The sequence below is a fragment of the Hemiscyllium ocellatum genome, chromosome 16 (genome assembly GCF_020745735.1).
Source record: "Hemiscyllium ocellatum isolate sHemOce1 chromosome 16, sHemOce1.pat.X.cur, whole genome shotgun sequence".
Classification (NCBI taxonomy): Eukaryota; Metazoa; Chordata; class Chondrichthyes; order Orectolobiformes; family Hemiscylliidae; genus Hemiscyllium; species Hemiscyllium ocellatum.
Genome location: NC_083416.1, coordinates 53,547,151 through 53,572,957, shown reverse-complemented (window position 1 = coordinate 53,572,957; position 25,807 = coordinate 53,547,151). Strand labels below are relative to the sequence as shown.

The window sequence follows — 25,807 nt, the reverse complement described above, 5'->3', positions numbered from 1 at the left end:
TCATACCCTCCTTTGTAATGTGTTACTTTGACCAAGCTTTTGACCATCCTTACTGTGCTTTAGAAAGTGTGAAGTCAATTTGGGCATGCCTTCCCACAAACAACAACATGAGAATGATTGGATAATGTATTCTAAGTATTGCTGAAAACATTGTTCAAATGTACAGTCGGGAAATTGCTTCAAATTGAAGATCCCAACTTGAGCTGAAGTAATGTTCATCTTTTGGCAGATATTTTCATACCAACGCCAGACAACTTGTTGGTTAACTTGAATGAAAGCAAAGAGGTAAGCATTTAAATATGTAGTATTTATATTCAACCATGAATTACAGTAATCTTTTTCACAGATGCTGCTAGACCTGCTGAGTTTTTCCAGCAGTTTGTTTTTGTTGATTTACTGGTCAGTTTTTCACTTGGCTTTCAAAGCTCTCACTCAACTCCAGGTAATAAACCAACCTTCTAAACCAGTACCCTAATGGTCAAGCAGCAGGAATGCGTTGTGCTAACAAGCTATGTTTATAGTTGGCCCAAGCCCTCTGCTTTAGTGCTCTTGCCAACCTAAGCAAAACAGTCTGCCCTTTGGTCAATGAAATATGTCCTCATAGTAAGGAAGTATGTCCACTACACTGAGCAAACAAGAACATTAATGTTGTGCATTACTTGATTGGCTAATTTGGATTACATTAATTACATTGGCACCCGACTAAACAAAATAAAAATCTTGCGCAGACGCATGACATATGTATAAAACTTCCAACTTTCTCTCATGTTGAAAATGTAGAGTAATTTGTGACAGGAGCTGCTTGCTTCCATATTTGAGTTGTGATATTTGACAGATTCAGACTAATTTCCACGTATTAATGCTTTATTTAAAAAGAAGCAATTGGTTTCTTACAGGAAAGTAGAGCCACATCAAGCTAGTTCATGTTAAGCATGTAATCTTAAACTAAAGCAGTAGTTTGCTTTTCTATGATTTCAGTTAATTCAAGACTTGCTGAGAAGTCTGCCACAAATGTTTCACAATACGTTGGAGACTCAGAGTGCCCTAGGTCCTGCATTACAGGCTGCGTTCAAGTTGATGTCTCCCACTGGTGGTCGTGCGTCTGTCTTCCAAACGCAGTTACCTTCATTAGGCGTAGGTGCTTTAAAGTCGAGGGAGGATCCCAACCAGAGATCCAGCTTAAAGGTAGGATCTGCTCTTTTCAATGTTGGAGCAATACTGTAACTGTACTTTATCCAAAGGGAATTAGTTTTGTTTTTTTTTGTGGCCGGTTACTTTCCGTTATTGTTTTTGAAGGCAAATTGTGGGTTTCTTAATTGATCAGATCTTACTGATTGGTCTTTCCAGAAACCTGTGTGATATGTACTTGTGATGTGATGTTTTTTTTTTGCTTTGTTAACATGTTTAATTCTCTTTGAGACTAGCCTGTTGGTTAAATTGGCTAATTCAAAGCAATTGAAGTATCATTTAAATATCTCAGTTCAAAGAGGAAAAATATCCTTGTGATCTTTTATTTTTATAGTCTTAAGTTTCAAATGTTAAAGTACCTCTGCATTGTTAATAGGATGTGCAGAAATTGTCTCCTGCATTAGCTTGAAGTAGCTTAGGTCAACTTTTCAGAAAGCCAACGTATCATATTTCAAAACAAATGGTTTCAGGTAATTTTAATTTTTATCAATTCTTAATTATGTTCCCTCTTCATAACTGAGTCGTCCATAGCCCAAGTAGAAAATTGATCTTCAGGGGCATATTTTTGATGGTAAATATGAGCTATTTCTGTGAATTTAAAAATGCAAGTTTCTGTTGTTTCCCTGTCCCATGTAAACCTGAATGAGAACTTTGGAGTCCTCACATTAGCTACATTGTATTTCTTCCAATGATTTTCTTGAATATGGTATGCAGTAACTTAAATTATTGGAAGATTACAGATAAAACATATTAATGACTCACTTTGCAGAGTGGCTGTTTAGATTATTTCTGAAGCTGGTAGCTCTTATTAAATTAATTTGATAATGCAAGCATTAAGTGCATTTCTTTTTAAAGTACTTTTTTTTTTCTTTTAAAAAAATTAGGATGTTCAGCACCTTTCTCCAGCCATTGATTTCTACAAGAAGCTTGCCCTGGACTGTTCAGGACAGCAGATAGCAGTGGACCTCTTCATGTTGAATGGTCAATACTCTGATTTAGCATCACTAAGTAAGTAAGAAAGACTAGAGTTTACAGTATGCGAATTAACAATTAAACTACGTTGTATTGTAACTGTATTAACAAGGAAGTTTTGTTAAAGTTTTGTTTAATTCTAAAAATACATTCTGCCACTCCTGCCACCTGTATAACTACAGTGCCCTGTTTGACCTTGATTTGAGATTCTGAATCCATTTCCACTGTCACTGACTACAGTAGAGTATGCATTGCTATCCCCTCCCACTTCTGTGCTTTTGATACCCTCATCTGTGCTTACATTATCTCCAAATTTAACAAGATCTCCATGGCTAACAATTCATTTTGCACCCCCTCTAACCTTAAACTTGTCCAAGTCTCATGAGTGTTCTATTCCCCAGAGTTCACAGATTGCTGCAGTGTTTGCTCAGCAGTTTTGACATCCTGTCTATCAGTTGTAAAATTTTTATCTTGTTAACATGTTTAATTCTCTTATCAAATTTTTATCTTATCCAAATCTGTACTTGGCTTTTCTTCCCCCTTCACAGCTCTTGACCTCATTAGGTTCTGCATTCCTCTAATTCTAGACTCTTGTGCACTCATTGTCCTAGCAATGTCAACCATGTCTTAATCTGTTAAGGCCCTCACTGTAGAATTCTCTGCAAAAGTTTTTTTTTCTTATTTATTTCTGTGCTCTTTTTAAAGTCCATGTTAATGGCCAAGCTTTTAATCACCCACTCTAATCTTGTACTTAATCCTCATTTTCAAAAGCCATTTTAACAAAATTTGAAAAACAGATTGTTCATGTTTTCTCAGCTTGCATTTCAAAGTACTCGGCTGGTTGCATTTACTCTTATCCATCCTATCATCACAAACACAATCCTGTCCTGGTGGAGAAGTTTGAGAAAGACCTGAAGCGTTACTTGACTCGAAAGATTGGTTTTGAAGCAGTTATGAGGATACGATGCACTAAAGGTCAGTCCCACTTATCAATGTTGTCTTGCTGCTAGCAGCCGTCAGTCTACAATTAAAACTGCAATAGAGTGATCATAGAGTGATAAAGAAACCTCTATTGAACTTAGCCTGACAGTTTGTTAATTTCAGTAACTGTTACATGATGCCATATTTACCATACTAAAATCAAAGTATTTATACTTTTTTTCATCAGGTCTCGCCATCCATACTTTCCATGGGAACTTCTTTGTGCGTTCTACAGACTTGCTGTCCTTGCCGAATATAAATCCTGATGCAGGGTTTGCAGTGCAGATGTCAATAGAGGAGAATCTGGTAGATGTGCAGCTAGTCTCATTTCAAGCTGCCCTATTGTATACTTCAAGTAAAGGTAAAGATAAGCAAGAATACTGGCTGTAAATGCCTTTGTGTTTGACTTAAGCTTTGCTGTCTAGAAATTCATACAAGTTACATCCCAGACCAATTATTTTCTTGTGTTTAATCTAGCATCTTAAATATATATATTTCTTTCACCTCAACTACTCTTTAGTATTGAGTTCTGCATTTTTACTATTCTTCAGGTAGAGGTTTCTTTTGAATTCTCTATTGAATATATCAGTGACTTTTTAACATTTTGTGGGTTATATTTTTTGTGTGCATCCCCTCGCCTGTGAGAGCTGGAGCATTTGTGGAGGGAAAAGCAAGTGACTGCTTTTGGCCTTTTGACCTTTCATCTGAATTCCATTTAAGTTTTTTTCTCTCTCCACAGAATACATGAGGTTGAGTATTTCCAGCAGTTTTCTTTTCCTTGCTCTCTGGTTGCCATGTCATGTCCCTTAAACTTTGAAGTCTACTTGCTCACCATTGTTCTTCTCTCTTCTGAGGAACAATCTCAGCTTGTTAGTTTTTACAATTATATTTAATCTCTCAGTTCTGGTATCAAAATTAATTTTCTTTGCCTTTTCCTTCATGCTCCCATAGCTGCCTACATAACTGCAAAATTATGTAGCACAACCAAGGTTTGATTTAAGTTTAACTGAACTTATAATTTCCGTCCTATTTATCTGGAAATGAACCCAATGCTTATTTGTTTTATTTTTGCATGCTATCGTTCATCTCCATCGCTGTTTTAAGTGATTTGCATATCTGTATTGCTATATCATTTTGCTCCTTTCCCGTTGAGATGCTGCTGTACAATTGTTTGTATTTTCAGGCAGTTAACGAACTGTCATCAGTGGAGGCTGCAAGTGCAAGCCTAGTAGCTCCTCAAAGTTAGTATATCTAGTTTGAGTGCATACATTCACTGCAAATACCTTTTTGTTGACAACAGGAATATCTAACCCCAAATCAGTCAGACTTGTAATGCAAAATGGCGTGTTTTGCTGAGGCAGCATGACTCTTTGGTCTAAAATAGGTGTAAAGCAGCACCTGCGAGATGCTGTTCCAATTCGACAAGAGGCGGCTCAGAATGCTGATCATTGATAAGCGAGTGATTACATCTTCACCTAGTAGTACCCAGTGTGCCTATGCAGCCGACTTGAAGGATAACACGGCTTGCTTCTGAGTTGGAAAGGGGTCTAAACCATTCCTCATCTCATCACCCAGTTAGTTTGCCTTGGTGATTTGGCATTTCTTAATGTGGCCAAACTACAACAGAAGAAAGCACAAAGTCCAAGCACACTTGAAATGGTGGAAAAACAAGAAAGATTCTGAAACTTGCCTGCTGGAATGCAAAAATAATACTTGACCCTGGTAACAATGGTTGTCCCAAAAAACACACCGCGCTTGTAGCCCATGCTCTAACCATCCAGATTAAACATTGAACAAATAAAACTGAGTGAGGTTCACTTCTCTGTAATAAAAAAAGAAAATCTTACAAAACCCACTGCATCATGTATTTGTCAAGTAAGCTTTTAAAGTGAAGACCATCCCTTGGTATATGCTTTATGATAAAGAAAACCTGCTGCTAAACTTCCAATTCTGGCCATTATGAATACCTCATGTACAAAGGCCTTCCTCTCCAAGACTAGCAGCATGCAACTTTCAATGTTATGCGCCAACCATGAAGGCTGACTCAGCTGATGAAGACATTTCCTTGAACACTTCCAGGATGAATTTTTTTTATCCTTCATGATTTCAGTGTCAGAGTTGACTGTGATAGACTGGCATGGGAAGGACTGCATTGAAACCATGAGTTTGGATAGAGCAATGCAATGGGGCAGCCTACTCTTGTAACACTGCAGCAAAGCAGCTTCAAGATCCAATCCCTTTCTTGAACAAAGATCAAATCTGGCCAATTGTGGATGTATCAAAACATTGGTATCTGATCAGGTATGTGTTATTGCACCAGTATTGCCTGAAGGACATCTTATATACGATAATCAATGTCCAGAGCTAACGGTTATACTACCTGATGTTCACTTGAAGCTGAAGATGTATTCCAAGTTTAAACTCAAGGACAAACCTAGAGACAATCCATCACTAACCAGACTGGAACACCAATACCAGCTGCATGCAACTTTCAACATAATGCTCCAAATCCTAACTGCTGATTTCACTCCAGAAAAGGTCTGGCAGAACAGCAATTGTGGATACTTCCAAAGACATAATGGGATTTAGGGATTGGTTTGAGGGAAATGACCAGGAAATCCAGGATCACCTAGCATTAAAAAGGTCCATTTTTAGCGTGTAGGTTTGCTCACTAAGCTGTAGGTTTGATATCCAGACGTTTCATTACCTGGCTAGGTAACATCACCAGTGGCGACCTCCAAGTGAAGCGAAGCTGTTGTCTTATGTTTTCTATTTGTATTTTTCTCCTGGATGGGGTTCCTGGGGCTTGTGGTGATGTCGGTTCCTGTTCATTTTCTGAGGGGTTGATAGATGGCATCTAGACCTATGCGTTTGTTTATGGCATTGTGGTTGGACTGGCAGGCCCCTAGGAATTCGCTGGCATGTCTTTGCCTAGCCTGTCCCAGGATAGATGTGTTGTCCCAGTCGAAATGGTTTTTTTCATCCGTGTGTAGGGCCACGAGGGAGAGAGGGTCGTGTCTTTTTGTGACAGCCAGACTAAACCCACCAACACACTCAAACAAAAACTAACAAACTTAAAAGACCCAGTACAACCCACGGACAAAATCAATGTCATCTACAAAATTCCATGCAAGGACTGCCACAAACACTACGTAGGACAAACAGGAAGAAAGTTAGTCACTAGGATACACGAACACCAGCTAGCCACAAAAAGACACCACCATCTCTCCCTTGTAGCCCTACACAGATGAAAAAAAAACACCATTTTCGCCTGGGACAACATCTCTATCCTGGGACAGGCTAAGCAAAGACGTGCCAGGGAATTCCTAGAGGCCTGGCACTCCAACCACGATGCCATAAGCAAACGTGTAGATCTAGATGCCATCTATCAACCCCTCAGAAAACGAACAGGAAATGACATTACCACAAATCCCAGGAATCCCATCCAGGAGAAAGATATCAACAGAAAGCAGGAGACAACAGCTTCGCTTCACTTGGAGGTCGCCACTGATGATGTTACCTAGCCAGGTAATGAAATGTCTGGATATCAAACCTACAGCCCAGCGAGCAAGCCTACACCCTAAACCTCAAGCTGAGCTACAAACCTTGCAAAAAAGGTCCACTTATCAGGCTCACCTCAGTGAGCCACAGGAAAAAAGCAGCCTCAGCAAGCATGTGGAACCTTTCGTGTCAGCTGAAGAACATCCAAAATTACTGATGGATTGTATTTGTAGAAAAGAATGAACTGTATACTGATGATGGTGACATAAACTGTTATGAAGCACTGAAGTTTGTGTCTTTGAATCAGTATGTTGAATTAGAAAACCTTTAGTGGGCGGCACGGTGGCACAGTGGTTAGCACTGCTGCCTCACAGCGCCTGAAGACCCGGGTTCAATTCCCGACTCAGGCGACTGACTGTGTGGAGTTTGCACGTTCTCCCCGTGTCTGCGTGGGTTTCCTCCGGGTGCTCCGGTTTCCTCCCACAGTCCAAAGATGTGCGGGTCAGGTGAATTGGCCATGCTAAATTGCCCGTAGTGTTAGGTAAGGGGTAATGTAGGGGTATGGGTGGGTTTCGCTTCGGCGGGTCGGTGTGGACTTGTTGGGCCGAAGGGCCTGTTTCCACACTGTAAGTCTAATCTAATCTTTTAAGGAGGTCCACTGGTGACTGGTGAGGCACTGCATGCTCCCAGGAGTTAAGCCTTGGTTGCTGGTCAGAACACTTTATCCCTTTTCAACACCAAATGCACAGTATGTGATAATTCCATTAAACACATCGAACAACAGCCTATCATGGAAGAACTGGATAAATGCCCTCTTTCAGTGGAAATTGTCCTCTAATAGATGAAGAGCAGCAAAGCCGCTAGAGTCAATGGAACTTCACCTCATGCCTTGAAGCATAATATTCCTACCCAGCACACAAATCTCCATAAGTTTTTCTTAGCCTGCTCTGGAGTGATTCCATCAGTGCTAACTCGATAGTATCCTCAAGTTATGTTTACAGAACTGTATTGTAAACATAGAAGCCCTTGAAAACTGCCAACATCACAAGCTTCACTTCAATTCTGTTTTGTGCAGGTCATAAGGAGATTGCCTGTCCAAAGTCAATTTTGCAGCGAGTTGGCTATTGGTAAATAGAATGGAGGTGCCTTTTGCAAGTGCTTTCTATGTGAAGAAATCTGCCTTTCTCTACCAAACACCAGTAGAAAGTGCAGGTTGTGATCTAAACATTGATTGTGATGCTTGGAGATGCTACTTTTGGAATTTTGCAGACTTTCTTTTGAATGAACTAAAAATCAGCATGAAATGAGAAAGGAGGCAAGGATAGATCTAAGTGTATCCAGCAGTGATTGCACCTCCACATACACCTGCTGTGGGCGAATGTACTAGTGATTGCAGGCCTAATTAACCATTGGTGGACCTGCAGTTAATGAGTACAATCTTCCTATAATTGTCAGCAAGGAAGAAATGTCGAGAGTGCACAACATATTCAAATCACTAGTGTATAGAAGCTGTCCCAAAGAAATCCCCCTTGAAAAACTGCAGTTAAGATCAAAACACACACACTTTTCTTTTCATCTGGTTTTCAGTTCCACTTTGTGTCTTCCATAATTCATATCTTTAAACTCTGTTAGGCTCCCTGATGCTGCTTTGTTTGGACCTTGTAAGTTTTCTAAGTATTGTTTTAAAGTCTACTTCTAACATCTTAGACTCCACATTATTCTCATGGTCAGGTTTCTTATCCGTACCTCTGTACCCTAGTCTCCACACTGCTATCAAATGGTCAGTCATATAGCAAATTGGGTGCAAGAGGAAGAGAGTGAAGTTTAATCACTTTTTTTGGTCTAATGTCCACAGCATGGAAGTAACTCAAATTTGTATTTAAAAATAAAACTCAGCTGTTTTGCAGGTGAACGTCGTATTCGTGTTCATACCATGTGTCTACCTGTTGTGAACTCCTTGTCAGACATTTACGCAGGAGCTGATGTTCAGGCTGTAACATGCCTGCTGGCCAGCATGGGTATGTTTCAATTCTGACCAAACTTCTGCAAAATTTTATTTTTAATGTGCATGTAAATAAAGATGGTGTCAAATATTCTAATTTGGGTAAGCTGTAATAATACCTTTTTTACAGGATGTTAACATTTTGGGAGTTAAGATTGAATAAATTCTCACATTTAATAGTATTCAAGTTTTTCAAATGTTACATTAGATTTTCAGTACCATAGTTATACTGTACAGACTACCTACTTCCCTGACCAGTAACATCATAACATTTAAGGCTAAGGGCCTAAAACTGGAAAATGGGACTAATGTAGATTTTTCTTTGTAGCTTTGGTCCATTGAGTCTGGACTGCCAAAGAACCTCTTCTGTGCTAAATGATTCTAAGCATCATACGTGGATTAGTGGCTTGTTCTTGTATTTTTGAGAGTATGTGGATACTAGTGAGTCTGTGCATAGATAATACTGTGAATTATATTGTTTCCCATTCAAAAGTTAGTAGTTGCTTGTCTTATGAAATTAGTGCAGTTTTTTTTTCCTTCTAGCAGAAGTTGAAGATCTTTTTCATGATCCTAATGTTAACACTGAGGTATTTTTGTAAACTTCATACTTACTGCGACTGTTTTAAATATTTGCTTAAGGAGTAAATATACTAAAAGCAGAGCAGTTCTGACAGTGTACTGGCTTGTTGTCCAACACCGCTATTTGTGTCTTTATGTGAAATCGTAGGGGGAGGTTTGTTTGAATGTTTTTTTGAAATTGCATTTGCAGTTTACTGTTTGCGAACAAACTAGAATAGTGTTTCTACTGTTTGTGTAGGATGATGAAAGATATCTGCTTTGACTCCAATACTGTCTTGCCTCCTCCTTCATTTAGCTGTGGATCGATCAATTTCATCAAGTTTGAGTGATGCAAGAGATGCTCTGGTTAATGCTGTGATTGATTCGCTTTCTACTTATCGTACGTCAGTTTTAAGCCAACAGCAGCAGCAACAGCCAGGTGTAATGACTCCCTCTTCATTGCGGTTGTTTCCCCTCTATGTGCTAGCCCTACTGAAACAGGTATGGCATACCTCGATTTCTTGCAATATTTTCTTCCCTGCAATAGCATGCCTAAATGTTTCTTTAAACTCCTTGCGGTGTGTTTACTGTCATGGACTTCTGATTGGGCCAATAGAAGTGCTCCATCGATTTTGGGTCAAGCCTAGTCTTTTCCATGACGCTACCTTTTTCCCCTTTCACCCCAACATCTCCTACCTATCAAGAAGACAAATACTGCCCCTACTGATTCAGATCTGATGGCTGTCTCAGTCATAACTACACTTGCGTAGCAAATTGAAAAGAATCCCGTGACTCTTGAATGTGAGAAGAAATTAAACAATAAATAGTGAAGATATATATTGCATTGATGGCAGAAACATTATGGGAATTGATTGAAAACTTGATTGAATCAAGAAAATGGTTTTTCAGAAATCTTCTCAAAAATAGCTAGGCAGAAAGAGCAATTTGTTTTCCAGCGATAGTTGTCAGTTGTGCATTAGTTGAATGTTTAATTGCATGCACATGGCACAAGGATTTCATTTGTACTCCTGTACTAGGAATAGACAAACTGAGATGCTTAGGGTTCAGAGGAGCATTTTCATAGTATGTATCTCCATCATTAAAAGTGTAAAAATATGTATAAAGATGCTACTTCAATTCCTTAACTAATTCAGAGAATATGCTGAGGGTTCCAAGTCTTGGATTTAAAGCAAGAGATGGTGTGCAAATTTTAGACACTGAAGATAGAATGGATGAGAGCGATGTTAATCTGAGGCGAGGCTGTGGCCGGAAATGGGTTGCCTTAGGCTTTGAAGGAATTTGAAAGTGTGAATCAAGATTTAACATTCTGTGCACTGGGATCAATGTAGGTCGGTGAAGGTGGTGAGTAGCACTTGGCTGTTTAGGGCAACTTTATATATTTCTGCATGGAAGATAGAGAGTGGGAGACTTCTAGAGAAATTGAAGCTTGAAACCAATCAAAGCTTTTAGGCAGTGCTTACGTGTTTGCTGTTTTCAGTGGTTGTAAAATGTGAAAGCAAATAATCTTAGTAGAGGATAGAATGCAAGTGTTAAAGCTCTGGCCCAGGTTGAATATTGCGGGATCCAGTATGGTCAGTGACAAAGGTTGGCACTGAAGACTTAATTATTTAATGGAAACTACTTGCTTTTTAAATATTTCTTTGTTCCCAAGTCCTTCATGATGTGTTACGTATAGTGCAAGTTAGAGAAAGTGAACGCTGAGGGTGCTGGAGAGTTAGTTGAAAGATGTGGTGCTGCAAAAAACAGATCAGGCAGCAGCTGCAAAGCAGGGAGAGTCAACATTTCAGGCATAAACCCTTCATCAGAAATGTGAAGGGGACTGAGAGATAAATGGTTGGGGAGTTTGGTGCTGGGGGGAAAGTAGATGGGATGGCGATAGGTGGACGCAGGTAGGAAGTGACTGTGATTGGATGGGGGAAAGAAATATGGACAGGGAGGGCAGTGTCAAGTTAGAGGATTTAATCTGCGATGAGGTGGAGTTGGGGAGATTTGGAAACTGGTGAAGTCAGTGTTGATGCCATGTGGTTGGGTCCCGAGGCAGGAAATGAGGTGTTCTCCCTCTAGATGGTGGATGGTTTTGATTTGGAGGTGGAGGTGGCCCAGGATTTGCATGTCCTTGGGGGGGGGGGGGGGGGGGAAAGAGTTGATGTGGTTGGCCATAGGACGGTGGGGTTTGTTGATGTGTGCGGACCAGGGACGTTCCCTGCACTGCACCGTGAGTTGGCGCTTGGTCTAGTCAATGTAGACGAGACCACGTCGAGAGCAGCCGATATGGTAAATGAGGTCGGAGAATGTGCAGGAAAATCTCCACCTAATTTTAAAAAGATCCTTTCAAAAGGGTTTAAAATTCAGAATGAAACAGCAGAGAATGTATTCAAAGTTTGTGAGAAGAAAATGTATCTTCACTGACTTCTATTGAACTCAAAATGCCTATTGTCTGTATTCTGACTTGCAAATCTACAATAACTTGCCATGACAATAAATAGTTAGTGTATAAATTGTGATTAAATAGAATTGTTTGGGAACACTTTAAGGGCAATTCTGCATGCGTTATGGAAGTGAACGTGGGTGCTGGCAAGTGGGACTAGTTTGAGTTGGGCCAAAGGGTCTGTTTCTATGCTGTGCATCTCTATGGCCCTACGACTCTATGGCCTTAGATGGAGATGTGGGCACAGGGCAAGTTGCCAGGTGTTGGTCGTGGGTTGGTGGGGAGTGTGGACCTAATGAGGTAGTCTCAGAGGGAATGATCTTTGTGGAACGCAGGTAGGGGTGGGGAAGGAAATATATTTTTGGTGGTGGGTCTGACTGTAGGTGGCGAAAACGGCAGAGGATAAAGTGCTGTACCTGGAGATTCACTAGGTGGAATGTGAGTACGAAGAGGGTTCTATCTTTTGTTGCAGTTGGGGGGTGGGGTCCAAGGGCAGAGGTGCGGGAAGTAGAGATGATGTGCTGGAGGGCAATGATGATCACCTGAGGGGGGAAATTGCAGTTCTTGAAATAGGAGGCTATCTGGGATGTCTTGAAGTGGAATTGCTCCTCCTGGGAGCAGATATGGCTGAGGAGTTGGGGAAAAAGGATCACATTTTTACAGGAAGTGGGGTTGGAGGAGGTGCCAATGTTGAGTTGGTCACCAGAGACAGTGTTCCAGGAAAGGGAGGGAGGTTTCTGAGATGGTCCATGTGAACTTGAGATTAGGGTGGAAAGTGTCGAAGTTGGTGAACTGTTCAACCTCTTCGTGGGAACACGAACTGAAGCCAATATAATCATCAAAGTAGCCAAAGAAAAGGTTTGGGATGGTGCTGGTGTAACCAAATAGACTGTTCCACATAGCCTACGTGGAGGCAGGCATAGCTGGGGCCTATGCGGGTGCCCATTGCTGCTCCTCTTGTCTGTAGGAAGTGGAATGACTCGAAGAAGTTGTTCAGGGTGAGGACCAATTTCGACAATTGAATGTGTCAGTGGAGGGGGCCTGGCTGGGTCAGTGGGAGAGGAAGAAACAGAGGGCTTGTACGCCTTTGTCATGGGGGATGGAGGTTTATAAGGACTGGATGTCTGTGGTGCAGATGAGGTGTTGGGGGCTGGAGAATCAAAAGTCATGGAGGAGGTAGAGGGTCTGGTTGGTGTTCCAGATGTATGTGGGGAGATCATGGATCAAGGGGGACAAGACAAAGTTGAGACATGAGGAGATGAGTTCGGTGGGGCAGGAGCAGGTGGAGACAGTCAACTGGGGCAGTCAAGTTTATTGATCTTGAGTAAGAGGTAAAACCAGGCATTGTGGGGTTGGGGAACTGAGGCTGCAGCCTGTGAATGGGAGGTACCCTGGAATGATGAGGTTGTGGATGGTCTGGGAGGTGATGGCATGATGGTTGGGGTCGAGGGGATGGTAGTAGGAAGAGATGTCAGTGAGTTGGCAACTGGCTTCGGCCAATTCAGCACAAATCAATATATTGTGATTCACTTTATAGTATGGGGATTTCATGGCACAGCTCTGCTACTTGGAGCATGTATCCACTCTTTTTATAATGTCCTCTCAATTGTTGGTCATGGTGGCATGTTACAATAGACTTTCATTTTACTGATGAAATGTAGGCAATTTATTTGTGTAAAGCAAGTTCCCATTAAAAAGTAATGCAATAAAGATCAGATGCTGTGCTTCTTAATGGGGTCATTGGATTAGGAAACAGGACCTCACTCATTTGGGATTTGTAGGAAGCCTTTTGCTATCAAGCCACATCAAGAAGCGATCATCTGCATTTGATTGGGAAGGAGCTCTTTGCAAGCTTTAGTAGTCTCAACACAGCAGTCCCCAACGTGAGGCATACCCATAGTTGTGGACATTCTCCATTTTGTTACAGTGCTGAAGAGAGCTTGTAGTAAATTGATGCTTATAATCAGTAGACCCATACCTGTCAAATATTTAGGAGCTCAATCAGCTCTTGAGATATCTAAACATTTACAGTTTTAGGAAATCTATTTGCTGATTGTCAGATGTTGCAAAAGGAAATGGAGGAAATTTTTTTTCCTTCTCAAGGATATGAACAAACTTTTTAAAATATTCTGGCAGTACATGAGGATGTTAATTTCAGAATAAAGACCTTTCTCCTCTTTTGGTCTTTTATGCATTCGTCTTGCAGCTGTATCTTCAAGGTTGAATATATATTTGTGTTGGAAATAGTACACCTGTGTATAAAGTTAGCCCCTTTAAACTACTGCAAGACTTGTCCACTGAAATGGAATACAGTGATAAATCTGATTAGATTGAATTCATGCAATAATGAATGTTACTGTGCATTACTGAAGATGATTGCATTGATTTTCCTCTTAAGAAAAACTTTTTGCAAAAATGCAAATATGTAGGACATGGTAAAAAATGAATTTTCCAAAGCTGAACATGCAAATATATTTGAGAAAATGCTAAATTACAGTCAACTTGGAGCATTGCTGTCACCAATTCTGTTAACTGCCATGTCAAAGATTAATGATGCAACTGTTCTTCCTGCTTGTGTTTCAAATCACTTTGCATCAGGGTGCTAACTTTGACCAAATTTACAGCATGACTGCCTGAGTTTCATGTTTTTTTGTAGTGATTAGAACATGACTTTCCATGATATTAAGTTATAATTTTATGCAATGGGAAGTTGAAATGTTGCTTATCAAGATGTTTCCTTTTCTAAAATTTTTATTTACCACCCATGCCTAAAATAGTTAACAACTGTCTGTCTTTATTACAGAAAGCTTTCAGAACTGGAACTAGTACAAGGCTAGATGACCGAGTGTTTTCCATGTGTGAAGTTAAATACCAGCCTGTGTCTTACCTCATGCTTATGATTCATCCAAATCTGTATAGGATTGACAATCTGTCAGATGAGGTAGTACCTTTGTACAGAACCATTTGTTAAACTCTTAAAATATTGAGTTTGTACTGCATTTTAATGTATTGTTTTTTATTGCAGGGATCCATTAACATTAATGATAAAACCATACCTCAGCCACCAATTCTCCAGCTGTCTGTAGAGAAACTAAGCAGGGATGGTGCCTTCTTAATGGATGCTGGCACTGTAAGTGATATTGTTATATTGTTCTTTCTCCAATTTCATTTGTGTTCTATTCAACAAACATGATTGGTTTTAAGAATTTGCTGTTATGATTTTCCAAAGGTAATACAGCACTTGAAGTAGTTGTCTTATTGAGGCCAGGCATTAAAAGTCACAGATTTTAAGGAATCTTGATCATTACTTTCTTCCAGGCTTCCTGGGTATAGCTGACACAGTATATGGTTTCAATGATGTGTTAAGTCAACCATAGATGATTGTTGTTATAATCATAGTGTTTGGCATAGAAACTGATTTGGGTCTGAGAGTGTTGTGGGTGGTGATGGCAATAACATTTTTACTGGCATGCTGGACAGTTTCCATCAGTCTGCTTGTGCTGCTGAGCGGTTTCTTTGATTTGTGCCATCAGCTAAACACGAGTGTTAATGGAAGATTAACCAAATACTATTGCTTAGAAGTACTGAAGGAATCAAAAGTTTTCACTTTTTTTAATTCTGTTGAATAAGTATTGCCTGAGCATTTACAGGATCCAAGTGACTTGGCCTGTTTTATAAGCCAATTAGCCCCCCCCCCCCCCCCCCCCCCCCCCCCCCCCCAACTTGTTTAGCCATTCAAGTAAATCTGTACCCAAATTCCATTCAGTCTTACTAAGCAAAATTCAATTGACTGGAGTATTGACATCAATTAGGCCACCATTCAAGTCAGATGTATGAAAATATGATGCCTGAATTCACGCCTAAATATCCTAATAGTAACGACAAGTTAAGCCCTCTTGTTTTGGCTTATCCCAACAGATAAAATTATTTGACTGTATCTGTAGTACTAAAGACTTTGGCATGATCCAATTGCAGAATTTATGATCATTCTCCGGCATACCAACCAATTTTGTGCAACCTGATCTAATATTTTAAGCCTTTAAAATCCTGAAAATTTGAGTGAATTTGTACTCTGCTAATACTTCTTGAGATTCTGTGCTCAAATTGGATAGTACCTCGATAGTACCTCTCAGCACTTGATAAGGTGTGACTACGATTTACCATAGAAGCATCTCACTTCCTTTTTTTTGTACTCCAGTACTCTTGAGATAATCAATATGACAGTACTGGATCTTTTTGTTTACTCTGTAATTCTGCACACATTTATAATTATATGGGTGCCAACAAAATACTTTTGCATCCCCACAACTCCAAGTCAATTGTCACATTTGGCTCAAATCAAAAGTGGAAAATCTTTCAGTTTCCAACACTGAAATCTATCTAACTTTGTTTTCCCACTCATTTGGGTTCCTTTGCAATTTCCTGATCCTTTCAACATAATTTGATTACTTATTGTAGTATCATTACATTTGCAAATGGATCTCTGTCCATGCAAGTCACTGAAGTACATGGTGAGAAGCTGGACTTAGGTTTGAATCCCACTATGAATGCTATGAAGAGAAGGAAACGTGGTCCAACTCGCATTCGGCACCAGATAGATCAATGGCAAACTTGAGTAAACCCTTTCACCCAGGCCAAAATTAGGTAGCTGTCTTTTAGATTACAATTTCACCATAATTATTGTCAGAAATCAATTCCCAGACAACAACATCACTGTCCCTATTCCAGCATAGGTGGCAGCATAGTTTGGCAAGTCTGGTGGGAGTTGCCCTGGGAGTTCTCAGCATTGATTCTGGGCCCCTGATGATGTCTTGGGCCATCAGGTCAAATGTGTGGAAAGAAATCTGCTAATGACTATGTACTGCTGCCCCTCATCTGATGAGTCAGTACTCCTCCTTGTTCAGCATCACTTAGAGGAAGCATTGAGGGTGACAAGGATACAGAATATACTCTGGGCAACAGTGTTCCAGTGTCTATCATAGAGTAGCTTGTTGGCAGCACAACTGACTGACTTTTTCTGAATCCTAAAGGACCTTCTTGCTAGACTGGATCTGCACCAGGTGGTGAAGGAACAGACAAGAGAAAAAGTAATCTGGTCTCACACTTGTCAATCAGCCTGCAATAGAATCTCTTTGTGGAGTTGAAATCCCGACTTCTGATTTAAGTATATCTTTCCATTGTGTTGTGGCATTATTACCTGACAAATTTGTAGACTTCAAATAGATTTAGCAACTCAACTGGGCATCCATGAGATACTGTTTGCCATCAGCACAATTGTGCAGACTGTTTGTAATGTCATGGCGTGGCGAGTCCCACTCTGCCCAAGACGGGATCAACTCTAGGTCAGTGAAAAGTGCAGGAAGGTACATCAGCGGTGCCAGACAAACCTGAAAATGAATTGTTGTCATTTTGAAGCTACAGATACGGCTAAAGGATTCCACAACCAACTGATCAGATCTAAGCTCTGCAATCTTGGCCCTATCATGAAGAGTGGTGGACAATTAAATATCCATTCTTAAAGTTGGAGATGCCCAGCACAACCTCACCATAATTATGCTCAAAACTTTACCTTGTGACCAATTTTCCAAGCGACGACAACACTGCCATCCCTGTCCCAGCATAGATGGCGACACAGTGTTACACATCTGGGACTTGCCCTGGGAGTTCTCAACATTGACTCTGGATCTTCGCAATGTCTCAGGCCAACTGAGTTGGATGTTCCACCTCTGCTTTCTCTGGAGATCCTCCGCTTTGCAGATGCCAGTCTTCAGCCAATTCACTCCATATGTTAGTAGAAACAACTAAAAGCATTAAATACTGGCAATAGTACTGAAGACTTGTGCCTGAGGACTTGCCATGCCCATAGCCAAGTTGTTTCAGTATAGCTACACATTGATATCTACCTGACAGTATGGAAAGTCGTGCAGTTATGCCCTGGAAACATACAGCAGGAAAAATCCAACCTGGCCAATTACTGTCCCATCAGTCTGTTTTCAATTATCAGTCAGGACAGGGAAGAGGTTATTGATAGTGCTGTCAAGCAGTAGCTGCTTAGCAGTAACCTGCTTACAGATACTCTGTTTGGGTTCCGCCAGGGCCACTGCAGCCTTGGATCAAACATGGGCAAAAGAGCTGAATTCCCAGCGGTGGGGTGAGTGTGATTGCCTGAGTATGTTATCATGGATCGCTAGCAGAATTGGAGTCCATGGGAATTCAGGTCGGTAAAGGAGTCTCATCTGGTTAGAATCCTATCCAGCACAAAAAGATGATTGTCATCTCAGCTCCAGAATATCTCTGCAGGAGTTCCTTCTGGTAGTGTTGTAGGCCCAACCTCCTTCAGGTGCTTCAGCAATAATCTTCCCATGGTCGTAATGTCAGAAGTTATAATGTTGATTGTACAGTATTCAGCACATTTGTGACCCATCAGCTGCCCATCTTCAAATGCTGCAAAAACCTGGACAATATTGAGGTTCAGGCCGACAACAAGCCACATTTGTGACATATAAGAGCCAGGCAATGACCATCTCCTCCAACAAGAGAGAATCTAGCTATCAACATTGACATTGGATGGCAATGCACTTTATTGAATGTCCACTATCAACATTCTGGGAGTTACTATTGATGAAAAACTGTATTTGCTATGTAAATACTGTGGCTACAAGAACAGGTCAGAAGCTGAAACACTTCCAGAGAGTAACTCACCAACTGGCCCCCCAAAGCCTCTCCACTGTCTCCAATGCACAAGCCTGGAATATGACTGAATTCTCCCCGCTTATCTAGATGGGATGCAACTGCACTGAAGTAGTTTGATGCCATAAGGAAGCAGCCCAATTTGCACCATGTTTCACAAAAATTCACTCCCTGCTCCACTACTACTCAGTAGCAGTAGTGTGTATCATATCCAAAATGCACTGTAATCATTCACCAGAGCTCCTTAGACAACACTTTTCAAACTCATGATCTCCACCATCCAAACAGACTACACATCTGTGGGGACATCACCACCTATAAGTTCCCCTCAAAGCCATTCACCATCCTGGCTTGGAAATATACTCCTTTTTCATAAAATCCATCCCCAGCAGCCCAGTGGGTGGACCAATACCAAATGGACTAATACCACTGATTCAAGAAGATAGCTGAAGAAAGAAGACCAATGCCACTCTATCAAGAAGATAGCTGAACACCACCTGCTGGGCAAGCTGGGATGGACAATAAACACTGAACCAGCAAGTGATGCCCACAATTTGCAAATGCATTTTATTGAAAACGTCGCACATTTATTAAATACCTTTTATATACCACAACCCTACGTACCTCCAAGCCACTTTGAAGTGATCTCAAAAGCGAAACTCATGCAGATTTTGCATATGCGACCCTTCATAAAGCAACAATTATCTGATATTTGTTTGTGTTACTATTTGGTGTGTTTCATTTTGGAAGTGCTTTACATTGTAGTTGCACTGTAAAGAATTACAGACTTTTGGTTCCATATTGAGAGTTTAGACCAGAATTGAGCCATGTTATACATGTGATTTGAGAGGGATTCTAAACTAAATAGTGTTGGCTTGAAGGGTTACTTGTTGATCCTAAGTGCACTGAAAACTGTTGCTAAAATTTCAGATCCATATTGAAATCCGTACTTTTCACCAAATTGCAAATTTGTTTTGAATAATTATGCTTGGGGAAGTTGTTATATTTGGATAGTATTAAATATGCTGTCAGCGAAAATGTTCTAGTAGTAAAACTGATCTTAAGCATTTTGTGTTTCAGCTTGCACAGTTTTACAGTACAGAGCATTGTAGAAAGATCAGTAGGCTTTTTTTTTAGAAAGCATTTTTGTACTGGTTAAAGTGGAGAAAGCACTAACTAAATAGATTTCACCTGGTCAGTCGAGTTTTGTCCTGTGGAAAATTAGACTTTCTATCAAGTAACGTGTCTCTAATGAAATCTCATGCACTCTGTTGCTTAGGTGGGAGTATTTCCATTTTCTGTTTGTGCATCTGAGCAAGCTGTGTTTATCAAGATTCATGTCACTTGAAAGTCTTCATCTAAAATTGGTCTAGACAAACTTCATCAAGAACTCTTTATCTGATATTAGTTTTATCAGCCAGTGTTGGGCACTCTCTTGAATTTAGGTCAAGAATGATGAGATCGCTCACACTGCTGCATTTGTAGCTTGAAGTTAATTTTCAATCGGTATCTTTTTCTTTTTAAAAAAAATACTTGTCTCTTTCAGGCTTTCTATCTTTGGCTTGGAAAGAAATGTTGTCCAAACTTTGTGAGCAAAGTTCTTGGCGCTTCCAGTTACCTTTCCATACCACAAAACATGGTAGGTGTAGTACATAATAAACTTTACAGATAAAATGTCTTCCTTGTGTGCCTGTGGTGCTTAATTATTTGTTTCTAAGTTGAAGATGTGGTATAATTGCAAGTATCTTAAATTGAAAGTACCTCTTTCATAACATGTAACTCTTGATTGCCTAGGTTTGAACTGTTGTCAGAATGTCAATGTATCTTTCCAAATTTTAAGTTTTGTGGGATTTAGTAGCACTGGCTATGTCAGCATTTCTTGCCTATCCAATGTCCAATGGTCCTCTTGAGCTGTGGTAACTTTGCCTTTGCAACCTGTAATTGCCCTTGAGCTGATTTGACTTGCTGTAAGCTATTTCGGAGGATCATTTTGAGTGAACTGCATTTTTAGTGTGTCTGGGGTTGCGTGTAGGCCAGACTAGGTAAGGATACAGTTTTCCTTCCCTAATATACAGTCGTGAACCAAATAGTTACTTATGAGAATCCGCAATGGTCCCATGGTCTCCATTAGGCTACCTTTTAATTCCAGATTTTTACTGAATTCATATTTCACTATCTGCCACAATGAGTTTCATTTTCATTAATTCTTTCATGTTTAAATATGTCATTAGTGTTATTTTTGGTATGATTTTTAAAAATTTATCTGTTTATCTCTACTGAACAGATACAGCTTCCAGAGCTGGACACTGCTGAATCTGAGCGAACTAGAGCTTTCATCTCCTGGTTGCGAGAGCAAAGGCCATTTTTTCCTATACTCCATGTAATTAAGTAAGTTATGTATTTTATTACAAGTTGACAAGTGTTTACAGACCAAACATATTTAGTGAACATGTTAATGTTGGTCCACACGAGTTTGTTGCAATCCTCCTAAATGCATCAACATTTTTCTTTATCTCTCTTGTACTTATCTAGCTTCCCTTTACATATATCTTTGCTAATAATCAATGGCTCAATTGTGAATTTCACATGCTAACCACCATTCAAATCTTGAAGTTTCTGCTGAATTCCCATTGTGTTTATTAATGGTTCGTAAACCTACGGCCCCTTAGTTCTATCCTCCTCCAGTGGAAATGTATTCCATGTAGCTACCTTATCAAACTCTTTCATTTTCTAAAAGATTGCTGTCAAGTTACACCATCATTTTTTTTTAACTAAAGCTGTTCAGTTTATTTTCTGACTTTGATCTATATTCTGAAGTATAACCTCCCAATTCTGATACCTTCCCAGCTTTTTGTTGATCAGTTTTTCATGGCACCTCATTAATTTTAAAGAAATGTGCAATACTCAAATTGGCCAACACCCACGTTAAGTATCTGACTTGATTAGCATCTGTAACTCCTCTATCGCTGTCACTCTGGCTGCAGTGTGTACTACCTGTTGCAGCAGTTCACCCATGCTATGATAGCACCTGCCAAACTGATTGCATCCTAATGCATTGAATAGCAAAGGAACAGATGTGTAAGTATGTGGGCAGGTTTCCCTTTTAAATAAACACCATTTTTAGACTGTGAACTCGAGTGAGAGTCAGATGATAAAATGGCTTTCGGTTGCCTTTATTCCGAGAACTTGCTGTTACAGGTTTCTGAGCTGAAATTACAACAGGTTTGAGCTACAAGCTACAGCAATGAGTGGAAGGGGCTTTCTTAGACTGTATCTTAACATGATGTGGAGGTGCCAGCTTTGGACTGGGATGGACAAAGTTAAAAATCACACGACGTCAGGTTATATCCAATAGGTTTATTTGGAAGCACTGACTTTCAGAGCGCTGCTCCTTTTGTCAGGTTGCTAGCTTGCGAAGGAGCAGTCCTCCGAAAGCTTGTATTTCCAATAAACCTGTTGGACTATATTGTGTTGTGTGATTTTTAACTATATCTTAACAAACAACTCATTAATATGATGAATATTTTCAGGATGCAATTTTCAATACATTAAAAGGTTTAACATTTAAGGGATGCAATTATCAGTTCATTGAAATGTCTAGAATTTGTAGGGTGTGGTTATCAATTCATTGCAAAGTACTTGAAACTAACTGATTCAGATAGGTACTTGAGAATTGTCTGTTCAGTCAAATAGTTTAGTCCCACTGTGAACACTGGTTACCTCAGGCTGTACGCTCAAAGGCTTTTACTGTGGTAAACGGTCACAGTAGTTGCCAATAAAAACTTTGATTCTGATCAAATGAAATTTCCCTGATTTCAAATACCTTTCTCCCCCCGCCCCCACCCCCTGCCAATTCCAGGCCTTGAAATCACTGTGCTTTAATCATTTGAGTCAGTAATGGGGAAGTCTTCCCCATAACAGTGCTGAGGAGGTATCTGTGTCACAGCCTGCAGTAGTTAAGTTAGTAACTTAGCTCTACCCTCTCAAGGGCAATTCAGGCTGAGAGATAAAGTGCTGGACTTACCAGCAACATTTTTAAAAAATATATAAAGGATAGGTTTATTTGGGATAATTGACTTAGCAAAGTTGCTTGTATGTTTTATATTCCAAAGTATGTGACTTTCCTCTAGCCCCTCTCAGCCCTCCAGACTGGTGCTGCAAATAATGCTTGGCAGTGTTGAGATCTTGGTACAGAACAGATCATAGTTTGCAAATGCCACTGAGGAATAGGAGAAAGCTAAGAGTAGGACTTAAATTATTCTTGGTAATCCTAGCTGCAGGAAAGGAAATTATTGCAGCCTGTGCTGTGGTTATGTTCATATTGGTGCACGTAAAATTGATGCAATGGAAGATGTTGAAAATTGGTTGTGTTGAAAACCACAGAAAGATGAAGGGAATTTAGGGAGAGTAGTAACTACTATCACAAACCTTCATGGTAAGTTTTACCAGGCAGCCTTTGTGCAATGAGTAGGCTAGGGTTGGTGAAGTGTTGACAATATTTTCAGAAAGGGATATTCACAGGACTGGGGATTCGACTCACTAATCATCCTCTGTTTCACCATTCTATAAGGCATAAGTGAAAAGAGTGAGGAATTAACTGATTGAAAACAGTTGTCTCCAGCAGTAGCTACACAGAACTGGATGCCATTCAAGACTAAGCAGTTTGCTTAATTGGCACCCACCAAGTCTAAACGTCTCCCTTTGTCTATCAACAGTGGCTACATTGTATACCTTTGCAGAATCTGTTGCTTCAGCCCATTACCCTCCCCTACCTATGACCTCTATTATATTAGAAAGCAATGGCAGTGAGTGCATGGGAGCCTCCAAAGTTGTATGCACTCTTACCTGATCTTTCATTCTTCCCATGATCATCTTCCTGCCTTCCTTACAGGATTATGGAATACCTCAACACACGAATTGCAGCAATTTAAGGTGAGACCACTGTGGTCTCATTAAGAGCAACTAGGAATGGGCAATTATTTAAATGTCTTTTCCAGGAGGGGAAAAGAACAGAATTCCTATTCAAATTGCCAGCGAAAGTCAAATGTATGTAAGACCTATGTATACAATCATTTGTGTTAAATACAGAAGGTTCCTCCGAGCCGCAAAAGAAATTGACACCTGGTACATTAAATGTAAAGAACTTTTCAGGAATACAAAAATTTAAACCTTGATGTGTTCTCTTGACACTAAAATGCTTTCTACATTTTGGGTGTTTTATAACAACAACTCTAAAGTGAGTAATTGATAATGTTTTGAACAAAATTCCCACTTCTGTTTTAGCATATCTTGCACTAAACTGGAATATAAAAAAAGTACTATTTAATATGCCATTTACAGCTTTGTTTCAAAGAAAGCGACAGCTGGATAAAGCTTTTGAAGAGTTTTGAGTAAAGCCAAGGGGTGTCATGTCTTGAGATTTACGAGGTTTGAATTTCGAAAAGAAGCAATGTTGTGTGCTCTGAATGCATCTTCGAAGCATACAGTACATACACTGTTGAATTCAGATAGTTAAGGATACTTGCAATTCTTTTATTACAGCAGAAAATTTCTGAAACGACAAAATGTCACAAATTTGCATCTTATGCCAATTTAGAGTTCAAATTTTAATTTATTTTGTCCTCCTGAAATGCAACAGCTCATTTTGATTTTGCCGATGGCCTACAGCACTGAATAAGAAATAATACGTGTTTTGTACATACTGAAATGGTAGAAGGTGAACAGAGACCTTTTTCATTTTTTTTGTTCCAATCTAACTATTAAGATGCCTATATTTTTTAAGCTGATGTTTGAAACGTTATTTGCTTATGTCTTAACACATCCCTAAATTCTATATAAGTGTTAACATGTATAAAAAGTTCAAAATACCATTAGTAATGGAGATGTTGCACTTGTTTCCTTGGCACAGGGATGAAAGTCCTCTTAAAGCCAGCTTCCTACAGAACATGGTCGAAGATCGGACAGAGTCAGCATTGTCTTATTATGAGTTCCTACTTCATGTACAACAGCAAGTGAACAAATGATCCACAAAAGAAATGCAAGCTTCTGCTGGGTGGAGACAGCTCATGTTGGTACAAGGGTACCAGTATTTATAAATGCTTAATAAAATAATTAAATATTGGTATCCTTGTAAATCAAGCATATTCTAGCTTTCATTGAGCCAATCTACAATTTCCACACAGTATGGAAACTTTTAATAGGTTGGATGAAAAAAGCATTATAAATAGAATGAAGCCATTTTATGTTAAATCTAGCTGCGTACAGTTGTGAAAACCTAGGTGTACCAGTTCTGTTCATGAGATTTTTGGGTTTCTACTTTTGGGAGTGTGGGCTTTTTAATGTCACACACGGATGTAAGCATGGTTCAAATATTCTGTAGTAAAAGCTGTGGAAACTAGAGGAAATCATCACTGTCTAATTTGGTGTAAACTTTTGATTTCAAATCAAGCAATGGTTCAATGTCTGCTCCTCTTCCCCGCCCTCCAAAGAACAGACAGTACGACAAGAAATGCTTGTGAAGGACACACCATGTAACAGTGACATTTTATCACTATTTCTGTACATGTGGTCTTTACACCTGGCAATTTAGGATGATAGGGCAGACTTGAAGTCATTGTTTGTAATCTTATATGCTGATGGAGCCGTTTATAGATTCTGGTCTTGTCATCTGTAATTGCTTCTCCTGTATCATTGTGCCTGGTCTTGAATCAGCTAAATATGACCATGTTCAATGTAACATTATCTTAAATTTGCTATATTTTTCTAGTTTCTCCTTTTTTTACTAGGAAAATACAGATTTATGCAAAAGTGACTTATTTATGTAATTCACAACATATGGTAAAGTGTGATTTATATTGTTGTTGCTGTATTGCTAATATTACCACATCTTTGTGCTTGGGGTATCATGTGCATCACCTTTTTAAATTTGTCTTGATATTTAAGTTTGAATGATTCTAATATGCTAATAGGCAGAGTCTGTAACATTGCCTGCCATGTCTGGTATTTCTACTTGAAGAGACAAAAACTTTTGAAATCATTGGGACATATGTATTTTACAGACATGCTTTTTAATACAAAATTGTTTAAATTAGTGAACAAGTTGATGCTGCAAAACCTGCTGTAACAGTATCTGGGACCACAAATATTCATTTGAAAGTCCATACACTATGAAATGTAATCTGTAAATAGTAAATTGCATTTTGTAAAGTAGTGTATAAAATTGTAACAAATTAAATCCTAATTCTCTTAAAAGTTTCTAATACTGAGGCCTTGAATATTGATGTGCTGTGCAATTCCTTAGCTTTTTGGGGGTGTGCGAATGGGGCTGTATTTCTAGCATGTGATTATAAAATAACATTGCACTCAGCAGTATTGTAGCTACTGTGTTGAAATGAATGAAAAGATGACTGTTTGTGATGGTCACTGGACCTCAAGTTTTTCTTTGTGGGAATAATTTGCAATTGGAA

The 25,807-nt window shown here is 39.6% G+C and overlaps 1 protein-coding gene across 1 annotated transcript in view; it reads left to right on the top strand.

The window, feature by feature from the left end:
* The window catches only part of sec24a (SEC24 homolog A, COPII coat complex component), a 62,747-nt gene extending 37,152 nt beyond the window's left edge, over positions 1–25,595 (top strand). Inside the window, exons 12-23 of the mRNA XM_060837268.1 lie at positions 230–285; positions 979–1,185; positions 2,073–2,196; positions 2,977–3,135; positions 3,329–3,502; positions 8,550–8,660; positions 9,519–9,703; positions 14,455–14,592; positions 14,677–14,781; positions 19,888–19,980; positions 20,626–20,729; positions 24,250–25,595. Coding sequence (XP_060693251.1) covers positions 230–285; positions 979–1,185; positions 2,073–2,196; positions 2,977–3,135; positions 3,329–3,502; positions 8,550–8,660; positions 9,519–9,703; positions 14,455–14,592; positions 14,677–14,781; positions 19,888–19,980; positions 20,626–20,729; positions 24,250–24,364 — 1,571 coding nt within the window. The 3' untranslated portion in view covers positions 24,365–25,595. The remainder of the gene's footprint in view (positions 1–229; positions 286–978; positions 1,186–2,072; positions 2,197–2,976; positions 3,136–3,328; positions 3,503–8,549; positions 8,661–9,518; positions 9,704–14,454; positions 14,593–14,676; positions 14,782–19,887; positions 19,981–20,625; positions 20,730–24,249) is intronic.
* The last annotated feature ends 212 nt before the right edge of the window (positions 25,596–25,807 follow it).